The 25,118-nt window shown below is 39.4% G+C and overlaps 1 protein-coding gene across 2 annotated transcripts in view; it reads left to right on the plus strand.

Annotated features, from left to right (window-relative positions):
* LOC145977740 (GTPase-activating Rap/Ran-GAP domain-like protein 3) overlaps positions 1-25,118 on the plus strand; it is a 742,197-nt gene that overhangs the window by 484,650 nt on the left and 232,429 nt on the right. For both annotated transcript variants that reach the window (XM_083109991.1, XM_083109992.1), the window contains one exon: positions 11,267-11,331. In XM_083109991.1, coding sequence (XP_082966117.1) covers positions 11,267-11,331 — 65 coding nt within the window. The remainder of the gene's footprint in view (positions 1-11,266; positions 11,332-25,118) is intronic.

The following is a 25,118-nucleotide window of genomic DNA, read 5'->3' on the forward strand; positions in this document are numbered from 1 at the left end:
CTTTTTTTTTTCATTTTCTCCCTTTTCGTCTTTTTACCCATATATATATATATATATATAGGTCTTTTCAATACCAACTCGGTCGCATTGTAATCATAGTATCCTGGGTTCCATTCCCGGTGTCAACACACTGGACAGTGGCTTAGTCTGGTTTAGCTTATCTCAGCAAAAAGGAACTTTAAGGGAACAATGTTTTTTTATTTACTCTTTTTCACTTTGTACCCCCTCTCTCTATCCCTTTCTTCGTCTCTATTTTTCTTTTTCTCCCTCTTTTCTTTTGTCTTTCTTTCTATATCTCACTCTTTCTCTATTTTCTTTCTCTTTCGCTCTTTCATTTTCTTTCCCACTTTGGGTCTCTTCCTCCCCCCTCTCTCTCTTGCTCTATCCCTTTCTCCTACTTCATAGTTTTCTATCTCTCTTTTCTTTCTCTTTCGTTCTATCTGGCTCTTTCTTTCTCTTTGTGCGTCCCTCTGTCTGTGTTTTCTTGCATCTCTTTCACGCATTCTCTTTTTCTTCTCTGCCTCTTTCATTTTCTCTTTGTTATCAAATAATTATATATTAACATAAAATACTGTAAATATGTTTGTATGTGTTCTTTTCCGAATTGGACTGATCATCATAGATCAGCTTCTCTTGTGAAATTACCACTAGTATTATTTGTCTTCTCACTAGCTTATTCGCTTCCATAAGTCTTGGCCACCCACGATCCCCGCAGAAAACAAACGGTGAGACCCACCTTTACTTCACGAGGCATTTTTCATCCATTCTCTCACGCCTACACGGACCCCGTACTCTAGCGGCAACAGATCGATCACAGGCCTTTGAAATATTAAGCCTGCCGCATGGATTCTTTGGTTCCATTTCAAATCTTTTTCAGAGGTTGTTGTGACGTGCGTCTTTCAGCGGCCATATACGTTGCAATCAATGCTCAAAGCTCTGGTTGTTGGGTTTGTGATGTCTAGTGTTAGCTCTGTGTGTGCCAGTTCGTTATATATTCCTCTCTATACTTTCTTGTTACGCTTTCGCTCTTTCTTTCTATTAGTCATTCTCCCTGTTTTCTTACTCTTTTCCTTTTTCCTACTCCTTTTCTCCCCCTCTCTCTTTTTCTTTTTCTCTGACTTTCTATCTCTCTCATTTCTCTTTCTCTTTTACACAATTCACTATCTCTTTTGTTACTTTATCACTTATTTTTCTTTGTGCGCTTTCTTTATTTCTCTCTTCCTTACCCGCTCTTTCTTCTCTTTCTCTCTTTATGACTTTCTCCCTCTTTCGTTCCTGTCTCTTTGTGCATCCTCTCTCTTTCTCCGTTACTCCCTCTTTCCCTGTCTTTCTCCCTCTCATTTGTTACACCCTCTTTCTTTCTGACTTTCTCTTCGTACGTTTTCTCTTCTCTCTTTTCTCTTCGTTTCTCACCTTTTCCGCTTGTTCTCTCCTCTCTTTCCTTGGAAAGAGGAACAACAGAAATGACAACTTGAGGACCTACGCCCCCTTTCCCAAATGTCAAATTCTATTCAAATATAAACAAAAAGCCAGCTTTACGGGCATTAGAAGTAATTCAAGCAATGTTATAACTAATACAGACATGTGCACGCCAGTCCCAATTGTTGTATGTGTATAAAGGTCCATTGCGAAATTAAATCAACGTGTGGAATAATTCTTGAAGCTTTCCTGGCACCGAATGATGAAAAGATTCTCTCCGAATCTCCATCATCTGGTTGTGTTTTTCGAGAGAAAGCGCTACCCTCATCTTCAGCGATAAGTGAAGATGAATATCAATGGGACGTTAGTTCATGAAATCTCAGATTCATATTCGGAACTGACCTAACTGATATCCAGAGAGAGAATTTCTTGTATATCAAACTGTATCTTTCGGTTTCAAGACAACAAACAGGCGATCAGTGTCTTGGCTATAATTTCAGTATTACTGCCTTAACCACAGCTCAAACGTTCTTCTTTACCATTCACGTTAGAAGTTCATGAACGAGATAATATGTTGGAAAATGTATTCAGGTACAATTCCCGCCAAGAAATGAACTGTCGTTTGCGGGCCGGGTTTGACAAACGTTTCCTGGGAAAATGGCAACGGCTATGCTGTTGCATGAGGTCTTCGGAAGGCGAAGTAAGTAATATCAAAGAGCTATTCAATCCCTTAGAGGGCAAATTCTTTCTGCTCACCATTTGATATGCCTGCTTCCTAAGCCTTCCCAAACCCTCCGCTGCAAATGTGGCACGAAGTGTTCAAATTCCCCTCGTAAAGGGAACGACGAGCTTTGATTGGCAAGGAACAAACCACGTGATAAACCTTCTGAAGCATAATTGTGGCGATGGCCTGAAAATGCTGCAACCCACAACGCAGTACTGCTGTGCGGGCTGCATGCCATGCAGGATGTCGTCCACTTCTGTCACAGCTGTGCTTCTATCTTCCAGGCGGACTGGTGTATTTTCTCGGCTATGAAAGAAACCGGGTCTCGTATTTCTGATAGCATTCTTACTTTGACTTCGATGAAACTGCGAACGAAATGTTTTGCAAGTAAGAAAAGGGGTAAAGTAATATTTATCGGTTTACAAGATCATGTTCGCAATTTTATGTGGCAATATTCCACATGATGTTCAAGTCACGTCATAGGTATGGAATGTTTCCTTGTTAGGGTCCCTTCAGCAATTTTATCTAATTATTACATTATCCTCATCGTCACGGTTAGTCAGGAAAATAATACATTATAAAAATGAATTATTGTAAAAAAACAGAACATGTGTTGTTATTGAGATGCTTTCAAGCTAATCCTAATAAATAAGTAGTTGTTTTGCTATGTTCAGTATTTTTTATTTTTGTTATGTTACGTCACGTTTCTTGCACGTTTAGCTAATCACGACAATCAGATAGAGTTAGGAGTACACTAAATTCATGTAGTGACACTTTCAGAGAACATCCATGCCAATGCCGGGAATTCAACGCGAGAATGAAACTCGCCAATTAACGCGCCCGGTGTGTATTGAGTATCCGAAATCTCCACAATGCAGATCTCTGTTCTGGAGGTGCAGAAGCCGCAAAGTGCTCCGATGGCCGTAGCCTTTACTTCCATTTCGATTAGGCAGCCTCACATAAACTCTTGGAATCGAACCTAAGCTATCCTTATCGATGTTGAGCTCCTTACAAGATGCCGGATAAGATAGGGATTAGATGTGCAGCCTGGAACCACTTTTCGTAGTTATGCACTTATAGTGAGAACTCCCGAAGCCTCCAATCAGTAAGCAAGCCGCTGACGCCATCTCAGCCTACCACCTATCAATGGCCCTCTTGATCACGCTCTACATTATTGGTAGACTCGCTAGCTAGCTAGGTAGAGTGAGATTATTTTCGTCTAGCTGTTATGTATTTGCATTTTGGATGCAAGTCATATCTCCCGAATTATCCAACTAATAAGCGAGCCGATGTCGTCATCTCAGCCCAGCACCAATCGCTAACATTCTTGCTCACGCTGGGGTGTAAGGGGTGACCTTCCACGTAGGCGCCCAAAAGTCAACCTCACTTCCACGTAGTGCACCCTGGACTAAAGACTAACGAGGCTCTGGCGACTGGCACTATGGCCAGTATAATTTTGTGTGTGTTGTCCTGTTTGTTGTCCTTGTGTGTGCTGAGAGCCCGTTTACGGCCTCAGCTTTTAACAGAAGTCAGAACATTTTAACATTTTTAGTTATGCAACCCTAGAGTTGTTATTTGTAATGATAAGGGGCTGGCCCCCGTATAATGTGACGGGAGCGAAATAGCCTAAGTGCTGACGCTCCCAAAATTTTAAATTCAATATCAATATCAATATCTTGCTCACGCTCTACACTGTTGGTAGGCTCACTAGCTAGATAGAGTGAGACAATGTTCGGAGCATGTCTAGGTGTTATGTATTTGCAGCTTGGAAGCGAGTCACAACTCCCGAGGCCTCCAATTAACGAGCCAACTTTTGACGTCATCTCTGGCCAGCTCCTATCGCTGACCCTCTTGCTCACGCGCTACACTGTTGGTAGGCTCGCTAGCTAGACTCGATCTTGAAATGTTCCGGAAGTAATCAGACTCTACCTTCTCTGAGACCCTCGTGAAAAATAATGATGTTTCCTGTATTTGGAGATGGCCGGATGGGAAGCTCTCCTGATGTTACTCCCCTTTCGCTATTTAATTATACGGGAGGCCCTGACTAAGACCGCTTCATCACAACCGAGATTGCGTCGGCCATAATAAGCAAGGCGGCCGACTTCATAGGTTAATTATCATCTGGACGATCGTCTGGGCACGGAAAACGACGCCTCCGATTGGCTGAGCTCGAGGTAACGACTCACCGTACGGAAACCGCACTCAGCCACCTTCGCAGTAATGGCAAGTCGGAAGTAAATTATCTCGACGTGGTGAAATTTCCCTCGGTGTTGTGAAAATTTCCCTCTGTGTTAGGAAAATTTCCCTCGGCGATGCAAAAAAAATCCCTTCATCTAGAATTATTTCCTACATCGATGACAGTGATTGCCGACGGGACATTTCCATCGGCCTTGCGAGATTTCAATCTGTGAATGCAAAATTCCATAATCAATGGAAATTATCATTGGCGTTGTTGAAGTTCCATTGGTGCAGAGAAATTTCCAAAGGCTTTAAGGAACTGGAAGTTCGATGTTCTCGAAATTCTGAATAATGTAAAAACGAGTGCCTTACTATCGTGCTGCTTGTTGATATTTTTTATAAGCTATACAGGGTTGCCAGGTTGTCAAAATGAAAATACTGGACATAATTGCAGTCACAAGTAAAAATAAGGAACAAATTTTTAAAAAAGCCTTAATAAACATTTCTGCTCACTTATTTATCTTCAGAACAGTTCTCTCAACTAGTAAGATATGATGAAGATAAAGAAGATGCTTTTTTTTTTCATTTGTAGCAAAATGCGTGCGTTTGTTTTAGAAGTCTCTGATGAAGATAAAGAAGATGCTTTTATTCATTTATGGCACAATGCGTCCGTTTGTTTTAGAATTCTCTGCGAAAGCCCATTTTTCCCGATAGAAAGTGGTATATTCATAGCCTTTGGGAAGGGAATTTGTGTGAAATAAGGTTAGCAACACTCCATTTTTGTCGAGCGGCTGGAGGACGTTTGTTCCACCCACTGGACAGTCTTTGTCCTCGGAAGAGAGGATTCGTGTGTTGAGTGCATCAGCGTAACGAAGGGTATTAGGTGCGATGTTATTAAAGGACGATATTTTCATATTTAACGTTTCTCCTAATAAGTAGTGTACGAGGTGTGCATCGCTACTTACCAAGATAGGATTTAATACTCTGAAATAATCTGTGGCTCATAAAGTTAATGTTCAGCTGAAATCCATTCACTCTGCCTCAGTATCTACTTGTATGTGTGTGTGTAATTAACCACGTTCAAAGCTTTTCTTCAAAACAACTTACTCGCGACGTTTAAACATGTGTCTGTCCTTTTATATACATATGAATTACATTTTTAAAAAATAAACTATCAGTTTATAAGTGGCCGTTTATATAGACACACGAAAATATATATTTTCTATGAACTTTGGTTTTGGAACAGATTTGTTTTACGTTTTCTCAGAAATTAATTAAGTTAAATCATTGATTATGTTCGTCCGAAATGTATGTTGTTGTTTGTCCCAAACTGTTTTTGTTTATATTTTTCGCTCTCATTAATTGGAGTTCATCGATTACTTAAAGTAGAAAAAAATATTTTGTTTTCTAAACTTTCTTTTTCAAATATTGAATTTAGTAAAGTGATTTACTCACCTCCATTACACCAGTCACCCCCCCCCTCTCTATCTGTCTCTTTCCTCCCCTTTCAACCCACAATCGTTCATATCCAGCGAAGGAAGGAGGATATTCGCCATTTCAATAATGTCTATTGATGATCAGGCGGAAAAAACGAAAACTGATTTATATCTCCAATATATCAATGTCATATACAACTCTCCTATTATTTTTAAAACAAAAAGTGTTTTTTTTTTGTTCTTTTTTTGTAATAATAATATTCGAAGCCCTTCCACGGTTTGTTGAGCAACACCAAACAAAACGGAAGAGTGACGTATCGCAACGGTCGATTTTTCGATCTAGGAAAGAGGAAATGTAACAATGAAAAATGTAACAATGGGCTATCGTTGAATCGCTGCATCGTTTAATCTAAATCCACAGAACGCACCAGTTTCCTGTTCCCGTTTGTCAATCTGATGTTGGAGATTTCCGCCTCTGGAACTTGCCTCGAATTTTTTACTGATATGTATTGCACTACGATCAGTTTTGATTGTAAAAGTTCGAACGACTGATTAGGGGAAAGACTTTCCTGATCATCCTCCACGTAACATTTCATTTAAGACTTGTCTAAAACATTCATAGCTAGGGATCGGAAGTTCATTACCTAAAAAATTGCAAAAATCTATATTTTTTACATGGATGTGCTTGTGTTTGTTCCAGCATAACTCTCGAACGCCTGGAGCAATTTCAACCAAACTTGGTACACATATCACTTGCAATTTGGAAAGAAATACTGTGGGGGTAAGATACCCCTGGCATCCCTAGGGGTGGGGTGGGAAGGGGTGGCATGTAAAAATAATCGAAAACGACTTATATTAGTGTGGAATCCATAGTTTTCGGGGTCTCTAAGATGAATAGTGACACTACGAATGCCGTTCAAACCCCTGGCACCCCTAGGGGTGGAGGTGGGAAAGGGGTGACATGTAAAAATAATCGAAAACGAACGATATTAGTGTGAAATCCATAGTTTTCGGTGTCGCTAAGATGAAGTGTGACACTACGAATGCCGTCATACTCCAAGTTCATCACCTTTCTGCATGGGGGTGAGAGGGGGTGAAAAATAAAATGTCAAAAATGACCTACATTAGTGTCGAATCCATAGTTTTCGGAGTCGCTAAGTTAATTAGTGACATTCACGATGACTGTTGAGAGAGAGAGACTTGTCACAGGGGCAGTCTATTTAGTAATGTGGAGTGGATTTGAAATCGCCATGGTTCTCCCACTGACAACTTTAATAGAACATTGGGATAGATAAATACCCGGGTAACGCCGGGCAATTAACTAGTTCATTATAAACTTATCGTACGATTTTTTTAAAAATTACCTAAAGTGTTTTTTAAAAATATTAAGATTATATATTAGATACTAATATATCAGTTTAAATTTTTCAATAATACAAAAGAGTCGCAAACTTGAAACAGTATTAAAAATCACACATCTTGATGTTTGGTTTAATGAATGAATGAAATTTCTTGTTTACTGATATTGAAGTGCCATTTCCTTGACTTATATTGTTTTTTTCCTCCTTTTTTTGGCGTCGTTATTGTCTTCTTGTGTTTTCCTCTGCAACTGTCGCTCGAGGGATTGGTCGTCTTCTTTTAATTTTCAGGGCTCACTCTGGTCGAGGGGTGCGATGAGTGAGTTTCAGTATGGCCGCAGTTCATGTTTCATTGCCCGCGGGATTGTAATGCCTTTTGAGACTTTCCCAGGATTTGACTGTCTCTCTTCGAATGATTTCTTCAGTTCGATCTATTTCTAAGTCTTCTTGTATCTGGATATTTGTAGTGTATCTATCGTGATCGCTGATGATCCGTGTTGCTTTGTTTTGGATAACTTGGGGTTTTCCAATGGTCGCGATGCCACGCTGGTATGGCGTATAGGATTGCAATCGGATCATCACCTTGTAGAGCGATATCCTCGTTGCTAATGAGAGCTGAAGGTTTCTGAAAATAGTATTAAGTCCTTTTATGCGCTGGTGTGCTTTACGTTGCATCTCTGCAACATGGGCCTTGAATGAGATCCAGGCGTCCAATGTTAGTGCTAGATACTTTGCTGCAGATGCGTGTGGTATCTGTTGTCCAAAGAGTTGAAGCGTTTTCTGCTCCTGTGACTCGCCGCTACTGAATTCAAGAGGGGTGATTGTAATAAATTGACCGTAATTCTAACGGGGAAACCACAGACAGACAGGTTACCTGTGACGTTACCGTAATATTACTGTTATTCCACCGCAGTAAAACACAAACTGCGGGGCCTCCCCGATGGCGCAGTGGTAGCGTCGTCGCCTTGTAATCAAGGTGTCCCGGATTCGATACCCGGTGGAGGCACAAGTGGTTCGGATCCCACTTTAAACTGTAGGTCCAGTCCCGATTAGCCTTACTGTGCATAAAGTGGACTTAAAACACCAAATCAATCCAATCAAACACAAACTGCAAAACAACAAACATCACAAGTATAGGAAGAACTATGCCTCAGCGCTCATCGTCTTCCATTTATTTGCAAGCGGTGCCCTCCAGTGGCAGAAGTGTAAATCTGTTCTTACTCGAATATCAAATTTAAGCGCTTTTACTCGAATTATTTTACATTTCAGATTCAACCGTTACCTCTCGCGATAACAAGAGAGGTTGTACTAGTTCTACAATGCATTTTAAATTATTTGTTGTGAGCGGTATTTGTAATGTTGAAGTTTGATTCAGTTTTTTAAGGTACTCCTATTTACGGTGTACCAACTGTAGATTTTACGGAGACATCGCCGTAAAATTTCGAAAAAGGTATATCTTCTACGTACTGGTTGGCCACAATTTACGTTTCCCTACTCAAACCCTTCTGGAGCCTGTTCGAAGCAACGGATTTCGCTAAAACTTGGTATAGAGTCTATAGCGACCATGGAATAGCGAGTGCCAACGAAAGATAGTTCACATTTTCACCACCAGGTGGACAAGTGGGGCTTATAATTAAAATTTCCCTATTCAGAACCCTCTGGAATCAGTTCGAAGCAACGGATTGCTGCGGAACTTTGTATAGAGGGTATGGTTTGATTGATTGATTAGCTTTATTTTACTTCGCTTTTTGTGCCACTTTTGGCTAATTTGCGAAGATGGGGATGAGTGATGATATGATGAAATTGATGAATAGACATTCACAAACATCCATGCCCAGGCCGGGATTCGAACCCGGGGTCCCTGGCGTCGTGGCGCGATGTGCTAACCACTCCGCCACGGGGGCCGGATATAGAGGCTATGGAGACCACGGGTAAGCAAATGCTGATGAAAAGAAAATAGTTCAAAGTTTCACCACCAGGTGGAAAAGTGGTGGTTATAATTAAAATTTTCCTACTCAGAACCCTCTGGAATCAGTTCGAAGCAACGGATTGCTGTGAAACTTTGTATAAAAGCAATGGAGACCATGGATAAGCGAATACTGATGAAGAGAAAATAGTTCAAATTTTCACCACCAGGTGGAAAAGTGGTGCTTAGAATTAAAATTTTCCTACTCAGAACCCTCTGGAATCAGTTCGAAGCAACGGATTGCTGTGAAACTTTGTATAAAAGCAATGGAGACCATTGATAAGCGAATACTGATGAAGATAAAATTGTTCAAATTTTCACCACCAGGTGGAAAAGTGGTACTTAGAATTTAAATTTTCCTACTCAGAACCCTTTGGAATCAGTTCGAAGCAACGGATTGCTCTGAAACTTTGTATAAAAGCAATGGAGACCATTGATAAGCGAATGCTGATGAAAAGAAAATAGTTTAAATTTTCACCACCAGGTGGAAAAGTGGTGCTTAGAATTAAAATTTCAGATCTCTCTGAAACCAGTTCGAATCAAACAATGACGGCGAAGGACATCTTCAGGGGGGTGCAGAGGGAATTTTCCCTCGATTGCAAATTTTATGCAAATAAAAATAATTTTGTAAAATTTGCTTGCTCGCTTTGCTTGTATTGCCTCGTTTTATTACTCTTATCAAGTTCGGAGCCGTAGTTAGGGGGCGCCGAACGATGTAAATGAAAATAGTTTTAAAAGAGAGGATGCCATGACACCCCGTGAAATTATTTGCAGCCAGTGGCGCAACCTCAGGGGACATTTCCCATCAACCTTGGACGGAAGCCAATTCTAGGGGGGGGGGGGGCAAACATTGAAATGAAGAAAAGCAAGACTAGCATAATCTAAGAGTAGCAGAACAAAATTATATTCAAGATGGAATTAGTTTTCATATGTTTCTTGTTTCTTCCAGACGGCCAAGAGCACCTGCCGGGGGGCACAGGGGGGCAATTTCCCCCCTATATTTCAAATTGTATGCAAACGTTTCGTAAAATTTTGTTGATCGCTTCGCTCACATTGTCTGCTTTTCTTATAGTCTCTTCAAGTTCAGAGCCATAGCTAGGGGGCGGCAGGAGTCGGACCTGGGCACCGAACGATCTAAATGAAAAATGTTGTAAAAAAAAGATTGCCATGGCGCCCCGTGATATTATTTGCGCCCTATTAAATCAATATTGTTTTAAGTTTGCAAAAATTGGATCTGAAAATTTTCTTGCTCGCTTCGCTCGCAGTTTTATTCTTTTCTATAATGCATTGTAAATTACTAGAGAGAGAAATAAGGCCAAATGTGTACTTCAGACTGTTGTTGCTAAACAGTTTTTGTTTTAAATGTATGAACAAGCTGTTTGCGGAAAAGGAGCACACACATGTGAAAGACAATTTATATAATTTTTGCTGTTGGTTTGTTATAAGGTGGATGAATTGATTATGTAATGTATTTAAATAATATACTTATGTGTATTAAAGAAACATTGAATACGTGCACAATTTAGTGTTAACATGTTTGCATTTTCTTATTTTACGTCGCTCTATGTTGCATATGTGTAAAACATATGTTCTACATGAAAGTTACACATGCCATATGTACAAAAGGAATTATATTAGTCATTTTGTCTTTCAAAAATACAGTTTGTCTTTTTGTTTTCCATTATTAGGTAATATGAAATTGAACGTGGTGAAAAAATACCAGAAGAAAATCATCAACAATAATAATAAATAATAATTATTGTTATTCCTATTATTATTATTGGCACATTTATCCTCTTGGTACTTGCCCCACCCCCAAGACAAAAATTCGTGGTTGCGCCTCTGATGGAGACCATGGGTAAGCGGAAAGGAAAATAGTTCAAATTTTCACCCCCATGTTGAAATATGGCGCACAGTAAACATCGTGGGAAACACTTCGTGCGACCATTGATCAAAATATCTCATGCTTGCAATGGGTCATTCACGTTGACAGACATGAACTCAAATTACTGATTGTTATTACATCAGCGCCACATTTGCACCTGGTGGTGAAAATTTGAACTATTCTTTTACGTGATACGCCTCTGTGTAACAATTTCACACAACATGCCACTATGCTGTCTACTGTATATATTCCACTATCAAATGCATTTTAATAAATCGATTTCCTTTCCTTATGTTACAGGGAGCTCAGAAGATATGCTTATCCTATACACCGAATAAGCCGTTGACTGTGAAACAAATACTAAGGTAGGTAAAAAACAACATTCTATATTTTTAAAGATCAGTGATGATTTATAGTTCTGGTAGCTAAATGAATCTCTGTTGAATTACTTTTTTTTAACACCCTCTAGAACGTAAGTAGAATGTAATATATAGGGCACGGATTTTTATACAATTACTAGGCTCAGAATCGATAGGTCTTAAAAGCGCTTAATCAATTAAATCATATCTTCACTCATCCTCATCGTCGCGATTAGCCAAAAGTGGAAGAAAAGCGACGCTAAATAACAAAAATAAAATCAATTATTGTAAAAATATCCCCAAACATAAACTTTATATTTATGAAAAGTGTTATATTTCGTATTTTTTGTCGCAATGTGTACAATTTGCTATCAATATTTTTTTATCATTTATCTCATATTTCCTATCATGTATTCAATAAATCGAAAAACGTCTGAGAGACAGTGGAAATAATAGTAGTTAGAATTCTACTACTACTGCAATTACTACAAATAATAATAATAATAATAATAATAATAATAATATATAAAGTTTTGTCATCACTATTTCACTTTTTCTAAGATGTAAAAAAAAGTGTATGAAAAGAGGGGAATTTTGTACTTTCTGGTTCTGGCAACACTGCCATTAGCACGTCAAAATACTTCACTGGTAAGCTTGTTTAACAGGAAATACTACTACACTAATACTTGAAATTAAATATTTTTTCATGTGAACGTACAAGTAGATATACGAAATCCTGGAAAGCATATTCATGCATGATTATATAAATTTCAGGAATATAGGTACTTGTTCCTGTCTAATAGGATTATACTTCCAATTAAATACAGAAGCTTTCCCTCAAATTATTCGCTAATTAAGACGAAATTAGGTCGCTGTTTAGATGTTAGCGTGACGAAAACTGCGCATATATTAATTCTAATATCTGGTACAACAGTTCTTTGGCTTGTACGGTTATTAATCCAATTATTATTATTATTCTCTCTCTTTCTCTCTCTCTCTCTTTTTTTCTCTCTCTCTCTCTCTCTCTCTCTCTTTCTTTCTTTCCCTCTCTCTCTCTTTTTTCTCTCTCTCTCTCCCTTCTCTCTTTCTCTCCTCTCTCTCTTTCTCTCCTCTCTCTCTTTCTCTCTCTCCCCCTCCCTCCCCCTCCCCCTGTCTCTCTCCCTCTCTCTATTTCTCTTTCTCTCTCTCTCTCTCTCTGTCTCTCTGTAGAGAGAAAAGGTAGAGAGAGAGAGAGAGATTCTCTTTTCTTCTCTTCCCTCCCAGAGTGAGAGAGAGAGAAAGGAGAGAGAGAGAGAGAGAGTGAGAGAGAGGGAGGGAGAGAGAAAGAAAGAAAGAGAGAGAGACTTGGAGAGAGAGAGAGATAGTCTGTCTCTCTCTCTCTCTCTCTCTCTCTCTCTCTCTCTCTCTCTCTCTCTCTCTCTCTCTCTCTCTCTCTCTCTCTCTCCCTATTTTCTCTTTCTCTCTCTCTCTCTCAAAGGAGAGAGAGAGAAAAGGTAGAGAGAGAGAGAGAGACGAGAAAGAGAGAGAGAGAGATTCTATTTTCTTCTCTTCCCTCCCAGAGAGAGAGAGAGAGAGAGAGAGACTATCTCTCTCTCTCTCTCTCCAAGTCTCTCTCTCTTTCTTTCTTTCTTTCTCTCTCCCTCTCTCTCTCTCTCTCGCTCTCTCTCTCTTCTTCTTCTGCTCTCTCTCTCTCTCTCTCTCTCTCTCTCTCGAGAGAGAGAGAGAGAGAGATTCTTTGCTTTCTTTCCTTCTTTCTTGGGAGATTTTACTCTCTCTCTCTCTCTCTCTCTCTCTCTCTCTCTCTCTCTCTCTCTCTCTCTCTCTCTCAAACAGTTCTTATTCAAATCCGGTAAACATTATACCTAGGTGGTGCCGTATAAAACCTACCTGGGTTCTCGGGATCGAATCTAGGCTGTGCCAGCCTAAAGCAACTCGCCTCTACCGGAGGTACATTTTATATGTCAGTGGACTCACCCCTGTGAAATAGGAGAACAAGAACGACATTCAGTCTTCAATCCTGTGGATTCCCGTGTCAGCGGAGTTTCTAAGGATCCACTGAAGGTCGCCGATGTAATATGCTTGTAACAAGTTACTTCCAATGCTTCAGCAGAGCCCCTTGGCGAAGTGATTAGTCTATCGACCTCTGACGCCAGGGGTCCCGGTTTCGAATCACGCATTTGGCTTTTTTAAAAGGAAATTTGGTTTAAAGTTTGCAAGGACAATGCTAGTTAATACTATGTAAATATATGTATAATAAAGTTTGATTTTTTCTTTTATGGTTATGTGAGCTAGTCATGCTCAATGTTGCCACAATATGTATATTTATTCTTTTTTCCCTATTTTTTTCCTTTCATCTAAAAAATGTATGTATTTTCTATTTTAGTTATTTAGCCTTGCTTCTTTGCCACTTTTGGCTAATTGATTGCTGATTGACAGTCACAAAGAACATCCATGCCTCGGTCGGCTAATATTTTCGTTGGCTCACTTTCGTACATACAAAAAATTGCTGAACACATGTATTAAATATGCTTACAGTCTGCTCGCTCTCAGACCAGATGTCCCAGGTTCGAACCCCGATCAAGTATGAATGTATAATTGTGTTTGTTCCAATACCCTTTTCGTAAGTTTATCATTCATCTTCATATTCGATATTAACAGAAGATGTAGACGATGGAACGTAAGATAATCAAAATTAAAATAGAATTGGTGGTGGGAACGAGATGTATCATCCATACATTATATTATAGAAATGGAAGTGCAAAATAATACTACTCCCCGGGATTTCCTTGAATTCCGGGAATTCTGCGTGAATTATTGGCTCCAACAATGCTACGTGAATTTTTCTCCGTAGACGTGAAAAATTGCAACTTTTATTAATCCATATCCCATTAAATTTATACATATTTACAAATGCACTGAGGCACAGCGTAGCTTTTATTTTTATCGAGGACGGAAAATAAAGCTACATGGAAAATGAAAAGGAGTTCTAGTAATCCGTTTACTTTGTTAGTGTCCCTTACAGAACAAGCGCTCTGACAGGCGAAATATTATTACAAGATAAGATATCTAGAAGTTGATTAGGTAAATCTGAGTTTCAAATTCTTATACAATTAACATTTTTTCTTAGATTAGTATATTCCATAACATATGTAGCTTATATTTGTAGATATATTTCGACTCTATGTGAAATGGCAAATGTAAATTCCACACCTTAAATTAAATACAGGGTGTCTGGACTAGAGTTATACAAAAATAACTGCTTATTATGCGAAAATTAGGTACTCTCTTAGTACTTAGGAAAAGCTTTAAATATGGCCCCCGTTTCTATTTTGTCATTTTAGGAGGAATAAAAATGAATATATCAAGCACCTGCCTTTAAAATGCATATCTGTGAAATATATACTTAAATGTAATAGCATGCTAAAGTATAGAAAGTCTCCACATTTTTTTTTTTAAAAAAGCAATTTCCAAAAAATGGTAAAATGATGTATTTCAAAATTGTGGTCTAAATATGGGCTACTAGTGGCAACATCACAAAAAGCAATTAAAATTTGAAAAAACAGTCATTTATCGCTAAAACATTATAAAATTAATATGTATGAATAATCTGTTACTTTGAAAATCAATCGGAATGGGAAAAATCGAAATTTAGATAAACATCCAAATATTTGTTGAAAATGTGATCTCAGCATTAGATCTCATGTCATAGCCCATATTTAGACCATCACGCTATTTTTCTTCTTCAATTTATTTTCGCTCTCTGTGGTATATATTTCACAAACAAATCATGACATTATAAAACCCCACATTTGTTTTATGTACCGCTAATATCATAACCTATGCAAAGCAGATGAGAATTCAGAAAACTGAGTTAAAACATACCTGCAAAACGTTTTCGGAGGTCGCAATTCTATAACAGCGTCCAAGGCCGAAACTAACCAGCACTTTCTCTTGCAAATTGGCGCCGCAACCTTTGTCCTTGTCAGATAAGCAGTTCCCATATTTAAACCTTCGCCCATATTTAGACCTTCTCCTCTATTGTCTCGTAGTGAAGCTCAGTCGATAGACCATCGATCCCAGATTTCAGTAGTCCACTTGCACGATCCATAGTGCTGTTGAATCACGCATGCGTAGAAACTGCCTGGCCACCGAGATCCCCAGATTTGTGACCATTAGACTATTTTTCATGGGGCTTCAATAAAAATGTTGTGTACAAGAAAGTTCAGGATTTTGGTGATTTGAGACAGCGTATTGTTGCGCTAATAACGACTCAATGGCCGGTTAACAATTGGAACGAACTTGAGTATCATTTCGATATTTGTCGTGCTACAGATGGTGCCCACATTGAGGTGTATCAGCGTACATAAAAACTTTGAGTTACTTTATACAAAACCGGAACAAGAAAGTTAATATACTTTACAGAAGCTAAAATATATATGTGTATTTTTGTATAACTCTAGCCCGGACACCCTGTATTTTAAATATATATACTGTTTAACTAAATTAGAATTATAATTTTTGGATACATTGTAATCACACAGACCCTTTATATTGTTAATATATTTGTGTTTGTATGTGTGTTTGGCGGTAATACGTAAGGTTGATATAAAGAAAGCATCTGCTTGTACCTTGAATTTATGGAAAGTTCGTCTTGAAAATCGGGAATTATACTTGGATTTTATCATGGCCCTGTTATATGGTCTTTGCTAATATTGTTTGATGTATCATTTAAATTAGTTCAGAATTTCTCTGCAAACAGGAAAAATTTTCGTTCAGGTGGCAAAACTGGTCGGAATTCCACTGCAGTTCAATACAAGCCTGGATAACTCGTCTAATTTGTGTAAGAGCGCTCTCGTGTGCACGCATGGAGCTCGGAGTGAATAGGAAGGAAAGGAGGGGTGATCTTGAACCCCCCTCTTTATATGTAATTTAGAGACAGTGATTCCTCCATATTAGGCATGGTTTAGCACTTTATAATACGTAAAGCCATGTGTTATCTATGCATGTGAGGCATGGACACTAATGGGAAAAAAATGAAGAACAGGTTCTAATCTTTGAAAGAAAAGTTTTGAATTATTCATTGATTTAGTTTATTTTACTTCGCGTTTTGTGCCTCTTTTGCTAATTTGCGAAGATGGGGATGAGTGATGAAATGATGAATTTGATGAATGGACATTCACAAACAACCAAGCCCGACCGGGATTCGAACCCGGGACCCTTGGCGTGAAAAGTTTTGAGGAAGATATTTGGACCAAATAAGGTGAATGTGGAAATGTATAGAGTAAGGTGGGGTAAGACTGCGCGGCGGGTAAGACTGCGCACCGGTTTTTCGAGATGAAAATCACACACAGTTGGCACCACTGCGCCAACGTTACTTCGTCCAAGATGGTAGCTAGCTGTGGGCAGTGGTGAAGATACGTTTGAAATTCGTTGTGCTGAGAGAGGTAAGTGAAAAGATTTTGAGGGTGTTTGCTATTTATTTTGGTACTACATGTTTTGAGTACTACGTCACTGTGAATGTATACAATATTACGATGTTGATGGATAGAAGAAGCTGTATTAATGCCGAGTCCACCTGCGTATTAGTTTCCATTGCTTTGTGCAATAGCTGGGCAGCATCACGTGATTTGCTCAGGAATGCAGCACGGCGCACGACTGCGCACGTGCGCAGTTTTACCCCACAAGTGTGTGGCTTGCAAGGCCCAGCCATTAGATAGATCATTTTTTGGTCCACTGAAGTCGTTTTATTCATCTGAGTGTGATAAGTGGATGAGTAACCATCCGGGTCGCCCAATCACAGTTTTCCAAGTGGCATCCATTTTTACAAAGGCATATGGGAAGGCAGCTACAGTTGGTAATGCCATGAAAGGCTTTGAAGTGACTGGGTTATGCCCTTTCAATCAAGACATCTTCACTGAGGACGAATTTCTTCCCTCTACTGTGACAAATGTATCAGCTCCAACTCCAGGTGAGCAGTCTTCAACAAGTGGGGTTAACAATACTGGACCATTCACCAATGACGTGCCACAGCAGGCAAATGTGGCTCATGCATCAGCTGAAACTCCAGGTGAGCAGCCTTCAACAAGTGGGGTTAACAATACTGGATCAAATGGGCACATTTCCGTTAACCAGATTCACCACTTCCACGTGCAGAGCATATTCAGCACCGCCGACGAAAGGGAAGGCAGTCTCAGGTGTTAACTGGATCTCCATTCAAAGTCAGCTTGGAAGCTTCGTTGGCTGAGAAGAGTAAGAAGAAAGTTCAGGGGAAACAGAAACTGAACATTGTTGTTGAAGAAGATGTAGAAAGCAGAAAATGCCAGAAGAAAGAGTACAATTGCCCAGGTTGTAATGAGAAGTACAGCGATCCTCCAGTAGAGGATTGGATCCAGTGTTCCACATGTGACGAGTGGTGGCATGAAAATTGCACCTCGTATGAAACAGGAACCTTTATTTGTGATTTGTGTTAGCGATTCCTAACCCAAGTGAAGGACGAGATTCACTGTGCCTACTGTGAGAATGCCACGAGAAATGTATCCCATATGATAGAATAACGTTTTTAGGTGATTTGTGTTTCTTTTTATACAAATGTGACTCTGTGTAGAAAGTGCGCATTCTTACCCCAACTTGATCGCAGTCTTACCCCGCGGGTAAGACTACGCATTTGCATGGTCACGGTTTTGTAAATGTTTCATGCAGAAATATTGTTCATTCAGCTTTCGGAAATTTACTGTGAGTTAGCAAAGGATAGTGCAATGTGTATTGATTTTTTCATGTGTCTCAGTAGTTTCATAGCTTGAATATAAAATTATGAACTCAAACTGCGCAGTCTTGCCCCACCTTACTCTATTCGAAAAGAAAATAGTGAACTGTATATTTTGATAAAACAAAGGTGTATAATAAGAGAAGTAAAATCTCGAAGGATAACTTGGCTAGGCCATATGGAAAGGATGGAGGAAGCTCGAATAGTTATAAGAATAACAAAATGGAAACCATTTGCATCTAGATTAAGAGGAAGACCAAAAGAGAAATGGGAAGCTAATGTTGAAGAAGGATTGAGGAGAATGAAAGTTAGAAATTGGAGACAACAAGCAAGTGATAGAAAGCAGTGGCACAATATTGTTCAGCTGGCCAAAACTCTGAGTTGTAGTGCCGTATAAAGAAAAATATGGTTTATGGAAGCGTTTCTTAACCGCCGGGCCTGGCAACAGTTTTACCGTTCCGCGAGAGAATCATTAGATCCAGATTCCAGGGGTTGACAACTAATTTAAACCTAATTTGATGTTGTCAGCAAGTATTACCAGGATGGTATTTGGAGGGGAGGATTAGGGGAACTCCCCCACTTGTTTTCTCTATCAGTATCTTTGTTATCCGCGTTGATTTTCTGCCACTTTTGGCTTATCGCGACGATGACTGGCGACTAGATGAAATTGATGAAACGACACTCACAAGGAACTCAGGCAGGAATTTAAATCCGCGAACTTTAGGGATTAGATCGGAAGTCGATCAGTTAAACTGAGCCGCCTTGAACACGTTTGAGCTAGGGGGTCATTTCTTTCCCTTCTTGATTTCACCACTTTTTTTGGATACGTTATTAGTTTTTCCACATTTTTTCGTACCGTTGCGGATACTGGGCGTTTTTCTCGTTACATTTTGCAACACTGACACGCACCGTTTTACCAGGAAGCAACGACACAGATGCGATCAATTGTTATGTTGGGTTACCAGCATACAGGCGACAAAGCAGTCTTTTCAGAACGTTCGTAGCGCCGAAATGACGCGCCAACGACAAAAATGTAGTGTTGCCAACTATTTTCCCAATGCAGACAATTTTCTACATATTGCCATTTTATTTTTATTACACTCCGAAGTTGTGTACTTCATTTGTGTACACCCTGAATAGTGGAAATGAGAAGTAACAGCCAAACATGTGAAACTATCGGTGCATCGACATTTTAACCGGGACACAGTCTCACACTGGTTGAGAATACTGGTTTATGGTCATTTAGGCAGTGAATTAACCCCCACCCCGATTCAAAATGTCGGATAAAATTAGGTCCATTAAAAGTGACCGCATCTCTCTTCCACATCCTCACTCGTTTTTCCAGACGTTATTACTGGAAAGGGTTAGCCATTTCATATATTTGAGGAGAGATTGATACTTTGGGAATGGAACTTTCGACCGGGCATCCAGAGGCCTGAAGAGCCTCTTCGATCTCAGCGAGAAGTAATTGACCACGAGGGTTGTTCTCGAGTAGACTTCGCTTGGCTTTCATCGAGAATATTAATGCTCTCTCTAGGGTCGTGTGTCGAGCACTCACTCATACCTGGCTCTGTGCCCACCGAGTGCCCGAAAAGTGCACCGCTCGGAAGTCAAAACTTTCGCATTAGATGATGACTTGTGCTCTAAAAATGCCGATGGATTGAGTCTACTTTGTTTGGTGGTTAAGTCGGCGGCTAATTTCCGTTCTGTATTGGTCTTCTAGTTTGGTAGGGGATAGTGGAGAGTTTCTTGTAGTTTGTAAGCACCGCAACAACTTTTCCCCACAGACGTGGGACATTTAATTAGGGTATATCGGATTCCTTCGTGTCTCGTGTTGCGCGTCGTAGTTGGAACGAACATTTAATGGTGGATTCCAGGAACACCTCTAAGGTGTTGTGAAAATCCAGCCGAAAGCTGAGATAAAAGCAAAAGCATGTCCTTGTTTCAAGCCGTTTTGTCACCGATCTTGCTCGAGGTGCGATATGGTGCTATCGGAAAGTTAGTTAACTTTGTTTCAGTAAGTTGAGTCAACCCGGAAATAAAAATCATTTGTCGACAGTGTTGCCACCCCAATATTATACGAAAATTTTGAAATGTGCAAAAATAAGATAACTCCAATTAGTTAACTTCTTCACAGTGAGTTGAGACAAGCCGGAAGTAAAAAATCATTTGTCGGCAGTGTTGCCAACCCAACAAAAATCCCCAATATTTTACGGAAAATTTGAAATGTTGAAAAAGTAAGTTAACTTCAATCAGTTAACTTCTTCACAGTCAGTTGAGACAATTATAACTTGTCGGCAGTGTTACCAGCTCAACAAAAATCCAGATAGTCTCAACACCATGCTGTTTTTAATACATCCTCAGCTCCATTACGAGCACAATTAACTTGGATACAGAGTCTGTATAAATATTAAGTTGCAGATAAATTATATCTTCATTGTTTAATTTATAAAATAATGGTGCTTGTTGAAGAAATCGTGGTGGTCTAGTTCATTTCAAATCCTGATGGGTACTCTTAAGTGTAAGGGTTCATGTTAATGTAGCTCCGTATGTGGTTCTGGGACACCCAGCTATGCAGGAGGGTGTAATCCTTTCTGCCTCTTTAGGCTTACCGTGACCATGAGGATGAGTGATTCAAGTCATCTCTGTGATCAAACTCTGTAACAGAAGAGATACATCTTCAGTTTAAAGAGATATCGCATACATCGAAGTGAGCCCTCAACGACAACCGAACCTCCTTTAATACCAGCCAACGTAATAATATTACACTTACGGCACCTGAACCCAATATGACGTAGTAACATGGCCAATTCAACAGATGACGCTAGTATGTCATATAGACTGTCCGAATGACGTGATTGAACCTGTTGGTTCTACCTGTAGTGCAGTAACTTGAGGACATAGAAGCGAAATAGCTGGACCTCGTGTTTGTGTTCTACCTGATCTAATATTGCATATGGAAGTTATTACTTACTGCAGCTTCCAAGTGATAGGTATTAATATCTGTAGCACATATTATGATAGTTCATAATTTTTACTTTACGACAATGTACTTAGTTTAGACTTTAATCTAAAATACTGCTTATAACAAAGGGAAAAAGAACACTAAGGTAGACTGAATATGGCTTATGTAGATATATATTGTGAAGGACATGCGTAAATATGACTCTAATGTTCCAAACTTAACTTATGTATGTACGCGTCGTATTATTATACTATTAATATTAACTTAATAATACTCAGCGGTGGACGATGAGACTCGGTGAAGTACACAGACTCCTCTCAGGTACACGGATAGTGTTAGGCAAAGACAATATTCACAGCACAGAGAAATGAAATCACATTATTGCAGTATATATAAACTGAAAGGTTTTATTCTTTATTCATTGCAATTATAATGCAAATATACTTGAGATGAAAGCGAGGATTTTGCTTTGTCGATGAATTGACTCAACTAAAACGCATAAACTCAATGCGTGGCTATCGGCAAGCCTATGATCACATAGACCTAGCTTGCACCCCGAACTACCACACCAAGAGATATGCAATGATAACTGAGCCAATATTTGCTCTTTAGCCTTTTATTTCAAAATTAATCTTTAGGCTAGCCTTATTATTTAACGTAGAATGGTTGCAGTATTGTGCATATCATCAATACATGGCTATCGGCGTACCTATGTTCACATAGGCCTAGCTTGCGCCCCGAACTACCATACCAGGATGTATGCACAACACCAAGGAGTTCTTTTTAAGTTTAAAAGCTTCGACGATCCGTGGCGAAAGTGTGTTGTTTCTTACGCGATATCCTCGCTTTTATACTATTTTCGAGAACACAGATTAAAGTACAGATGAATCATTCACTATCTACAAAAGGATACTATTAACAAAACTGACATCTATACATCTTTAGAAATACAAATTCGTATAGTGCACTCTTGCAAACATGAATATACATTAAACTACTCATAACAAAGCATAAAATACAATAAACATTAAACAAAAGATATACATTACAAACCAGGTGCGTTATTACATATAATAACAAAGAAATTACGCTTTCTTTTACAAAAATAAATACATTAGTGACATATTTTCTACTGATGACGTCACATAAAAATATGGATCATATCATCTGCCCCTTCCTTTCGAAAAGTAAGTTTCAGGAAGGAAGTTATCTACCTGGAGGAAACTTAGTTTTAAAGTACAAACTCTTTCTTTTTATCCTCCGAAAAACGCACTAGTTTTAGGTTATCCAAGTTAACCTTATCATATAATTCTTTAGTCCTTGGAATTAGCAATGTCACAACATTACTTTCCACTTTGTCCACTATATAAGGTCCTATCCACAACATAAATAACTTTTGAATGGTTCTATCTAGTGAGGAGCTTAAGGAATGTTTTTTTAACCATCACGAAGTCTCCAACTGTCACTGTCTTGGCGTTTCCCTTCTGTTTTATATCCTTCGACAGATTCTTCTTCTCCCTGACTTGGGCTAAGAATAATTTGGACTTCCAATCCGGTTGGGTTTCTTCCCGTTCGGGCCAATTGAAATGTGTTAGGATCTCTCTGGGTATAGGATGATTGAAGAATAGTTCAGCAGGCGAATATCCAGTAGTTTCGGAAATAGAATAATTAATTAACCAAACAACTTTTGATATGTATCGCGACCAAGTCTGATGTTCTCGATAACAAAATAAACGAAGTAATCTGACTATCTCTTGATTTGCTCGTTCTACCATGTTCCCCTTTGGATTGTAAGCTGTTGTGCAAACATGATGGATACCACGGCTTTTGGTAAATTCTTTCCACTGCTTAGAGGTAAACTGAGCTCCTCTGTCGCTCAGGGTAAACGTAACGTTTGGATAGTGAGCAAAATATCCTCTCTGAAGCGTATTTATAATTTCTGTGGTGCTGGCAGTCCGTAAAGCATATGCGGAGACAAAACGTGTACCCACATCAATAAGGCTCAAGATGTACTGGTATCCATTAGAACGAGGAAGCTTCCCAATCAAGTCCAGAGAAAGCATCTCATGAGGTTGCTTGGGACTGATATGAAGGGTCTCCTTGAGTATCCCCAATTTGTCTGGTTTACTCTGGGCACAAATTTCACAATCTCGGATGTACTGTATCACGTCATCCTTCATGCCTTTCCAGAAGTATCGTACTGCAAGTCGCTTCAATGTCTTGGATACTCCAAAATGGCTAGCTTCATCATGAATTACTTTCAAGAGAGGTTGCTTCATTACCACCGGAACACACAGTTTCCAAAGGGACTGATTATCCGACCCTTTCTTAAATAAAATCCCTTCCTGAATGCGATAGGAACGATGCAATCTGAGGTTAGGTTCCTGAGAATTTAGAGATTGGAGTAAATTTTTGCAGAATTCATCTTCAGATTGTGCCTCTCTCCACTTGTCGATGTCATCTATTTCTCCTCTTTCGGCCCACAGGTAGTTTATTCTGAATGTCTGCTGGCTATTTTCAGGATGAATCTGGGGTATATCATCAGCAGGATACCGAGATAAAATATCTGCCAGATCGTTTTGGCGACCAGAGACGTATACTATCTTATACTGGTACTGTTGGAGTTTTAGAGACCACCGAGTCAAACGACTGTTCCAGTTACGGGCGTCTTATAACCATACCAACCCTTTATGATCACTGTAGATAGTGAAGGGCCTACCTTTCAAATAAACTGCATACTTCTCAACTCCAAAGATTATGGCCAAACATTCTAACTCATGGATGGAGTAATGGCGTTCGTTCTCCTTCAGTTTTCGGCTTGCATACTGAATGACTTTTCTCTCTTCACCATCCATTTGGAAAAGAATACTACTCAATCCTTTCCCGTAAGCATCGCGTTGGATACAGAAATCCTTTTCAAAATCAGGCTGTGCCAATTCAGCATCTCTTACAAGTTCATTCTTCAGTAGCTGGAAACTTTGTTCTTCCTCATCTCGCCAAATCCAACGTTGATTACCTAACAGCTTGGTAAGCGGTTCAGATTTAGCTGCAAAATTTTCAATGAACTTCCGCCTCCAGTTGGCGAGGCCAAGAAATTTCCGAACATCCTTTCTAGTTTTAGGTTTAGGAAATAACTTAACGGCTGAATTTTTGTCTGGTTGGATTTTGATAGCATCTCCAGAAACAATGTGACCCAAGTAGGTAATTTCCTTTTTGACAAATTCACACTTTCGCAGCTTTACAGTCATCCCCACTTCTTGGAGTCGCTGCAACACTTCGTCCAGATGTTCGAGATGCTTGGAGAGTTCTTTGTCGAAAATCAGCAAGTCATCCATATATTGAGTTAGATACTCTTCGGTTTCAGGACCAAATACAGCATGCATGGCAGCTATGAAAATTGACACAGCACTAGAAATACCAAAAGGCATTCGAGCAAACATCCACTGACGTCCTTTATAGGAGAAGGCAGTACATGGTTGGCAGTCAGTTTTTACAGGGATCTGCAAATACCCAGAAGCCAGATCCAGATTTGTAAAATAACGAGCACCTTTAAATTTTTGTAAGGCATCCGAAATGGGCTCTACTGAATTCCGTGAAACACGTACAATTTTATTCAAATTTCTGAAGTCAATGCATGGGCGTACTGTACCGTCAGGCTTGTCGACTACAATTAAAGGGTTCAAGTAAGGGGAGTTACAAGGCATTATAACACCCCATTGTCTCCAATTTTCTAATTCTTCCTCCAGGAGTTTCCTTTTTGCTATAGGTATGGGATATGGAGATCGATACACAGGTTCTGTGGTGGTGAGTTCAATCTCACACTGGAAGTTTTTAATAGTACCTGGTCTCTCGGAAAATACATCTCTATGCTTCAATAAGACTTCTTTCAATTGGCTTCTACCCCATTCGCATAAAATCTCATTCGCATTGACCTTCTGCAGAATGTCGTCAGGACTAGCCGTCCACTGATCGACATGGGAATCTTCACGGACTTTTCTTACATACGTCCCTGTCAAAGATCCATTATTCACGAGGTCCTGCTCTACCGGAACTCCGTCTACGGTG

This window comes from Lepisma saccharinum, chromosome 23, assembly GCF_977018435.1.
Source record: "Lepisma saccharinum chromosome 23, izLepSacc3.1, whole genome shotgun sequence".
Taxonomy (NCBI): domain Eukaryota; kingdom Metazoa; phylum Arthropoda; class Insecta; order Zygentoma; family Lepismatidae; genus Lepisma; species Lepisma saccharinum.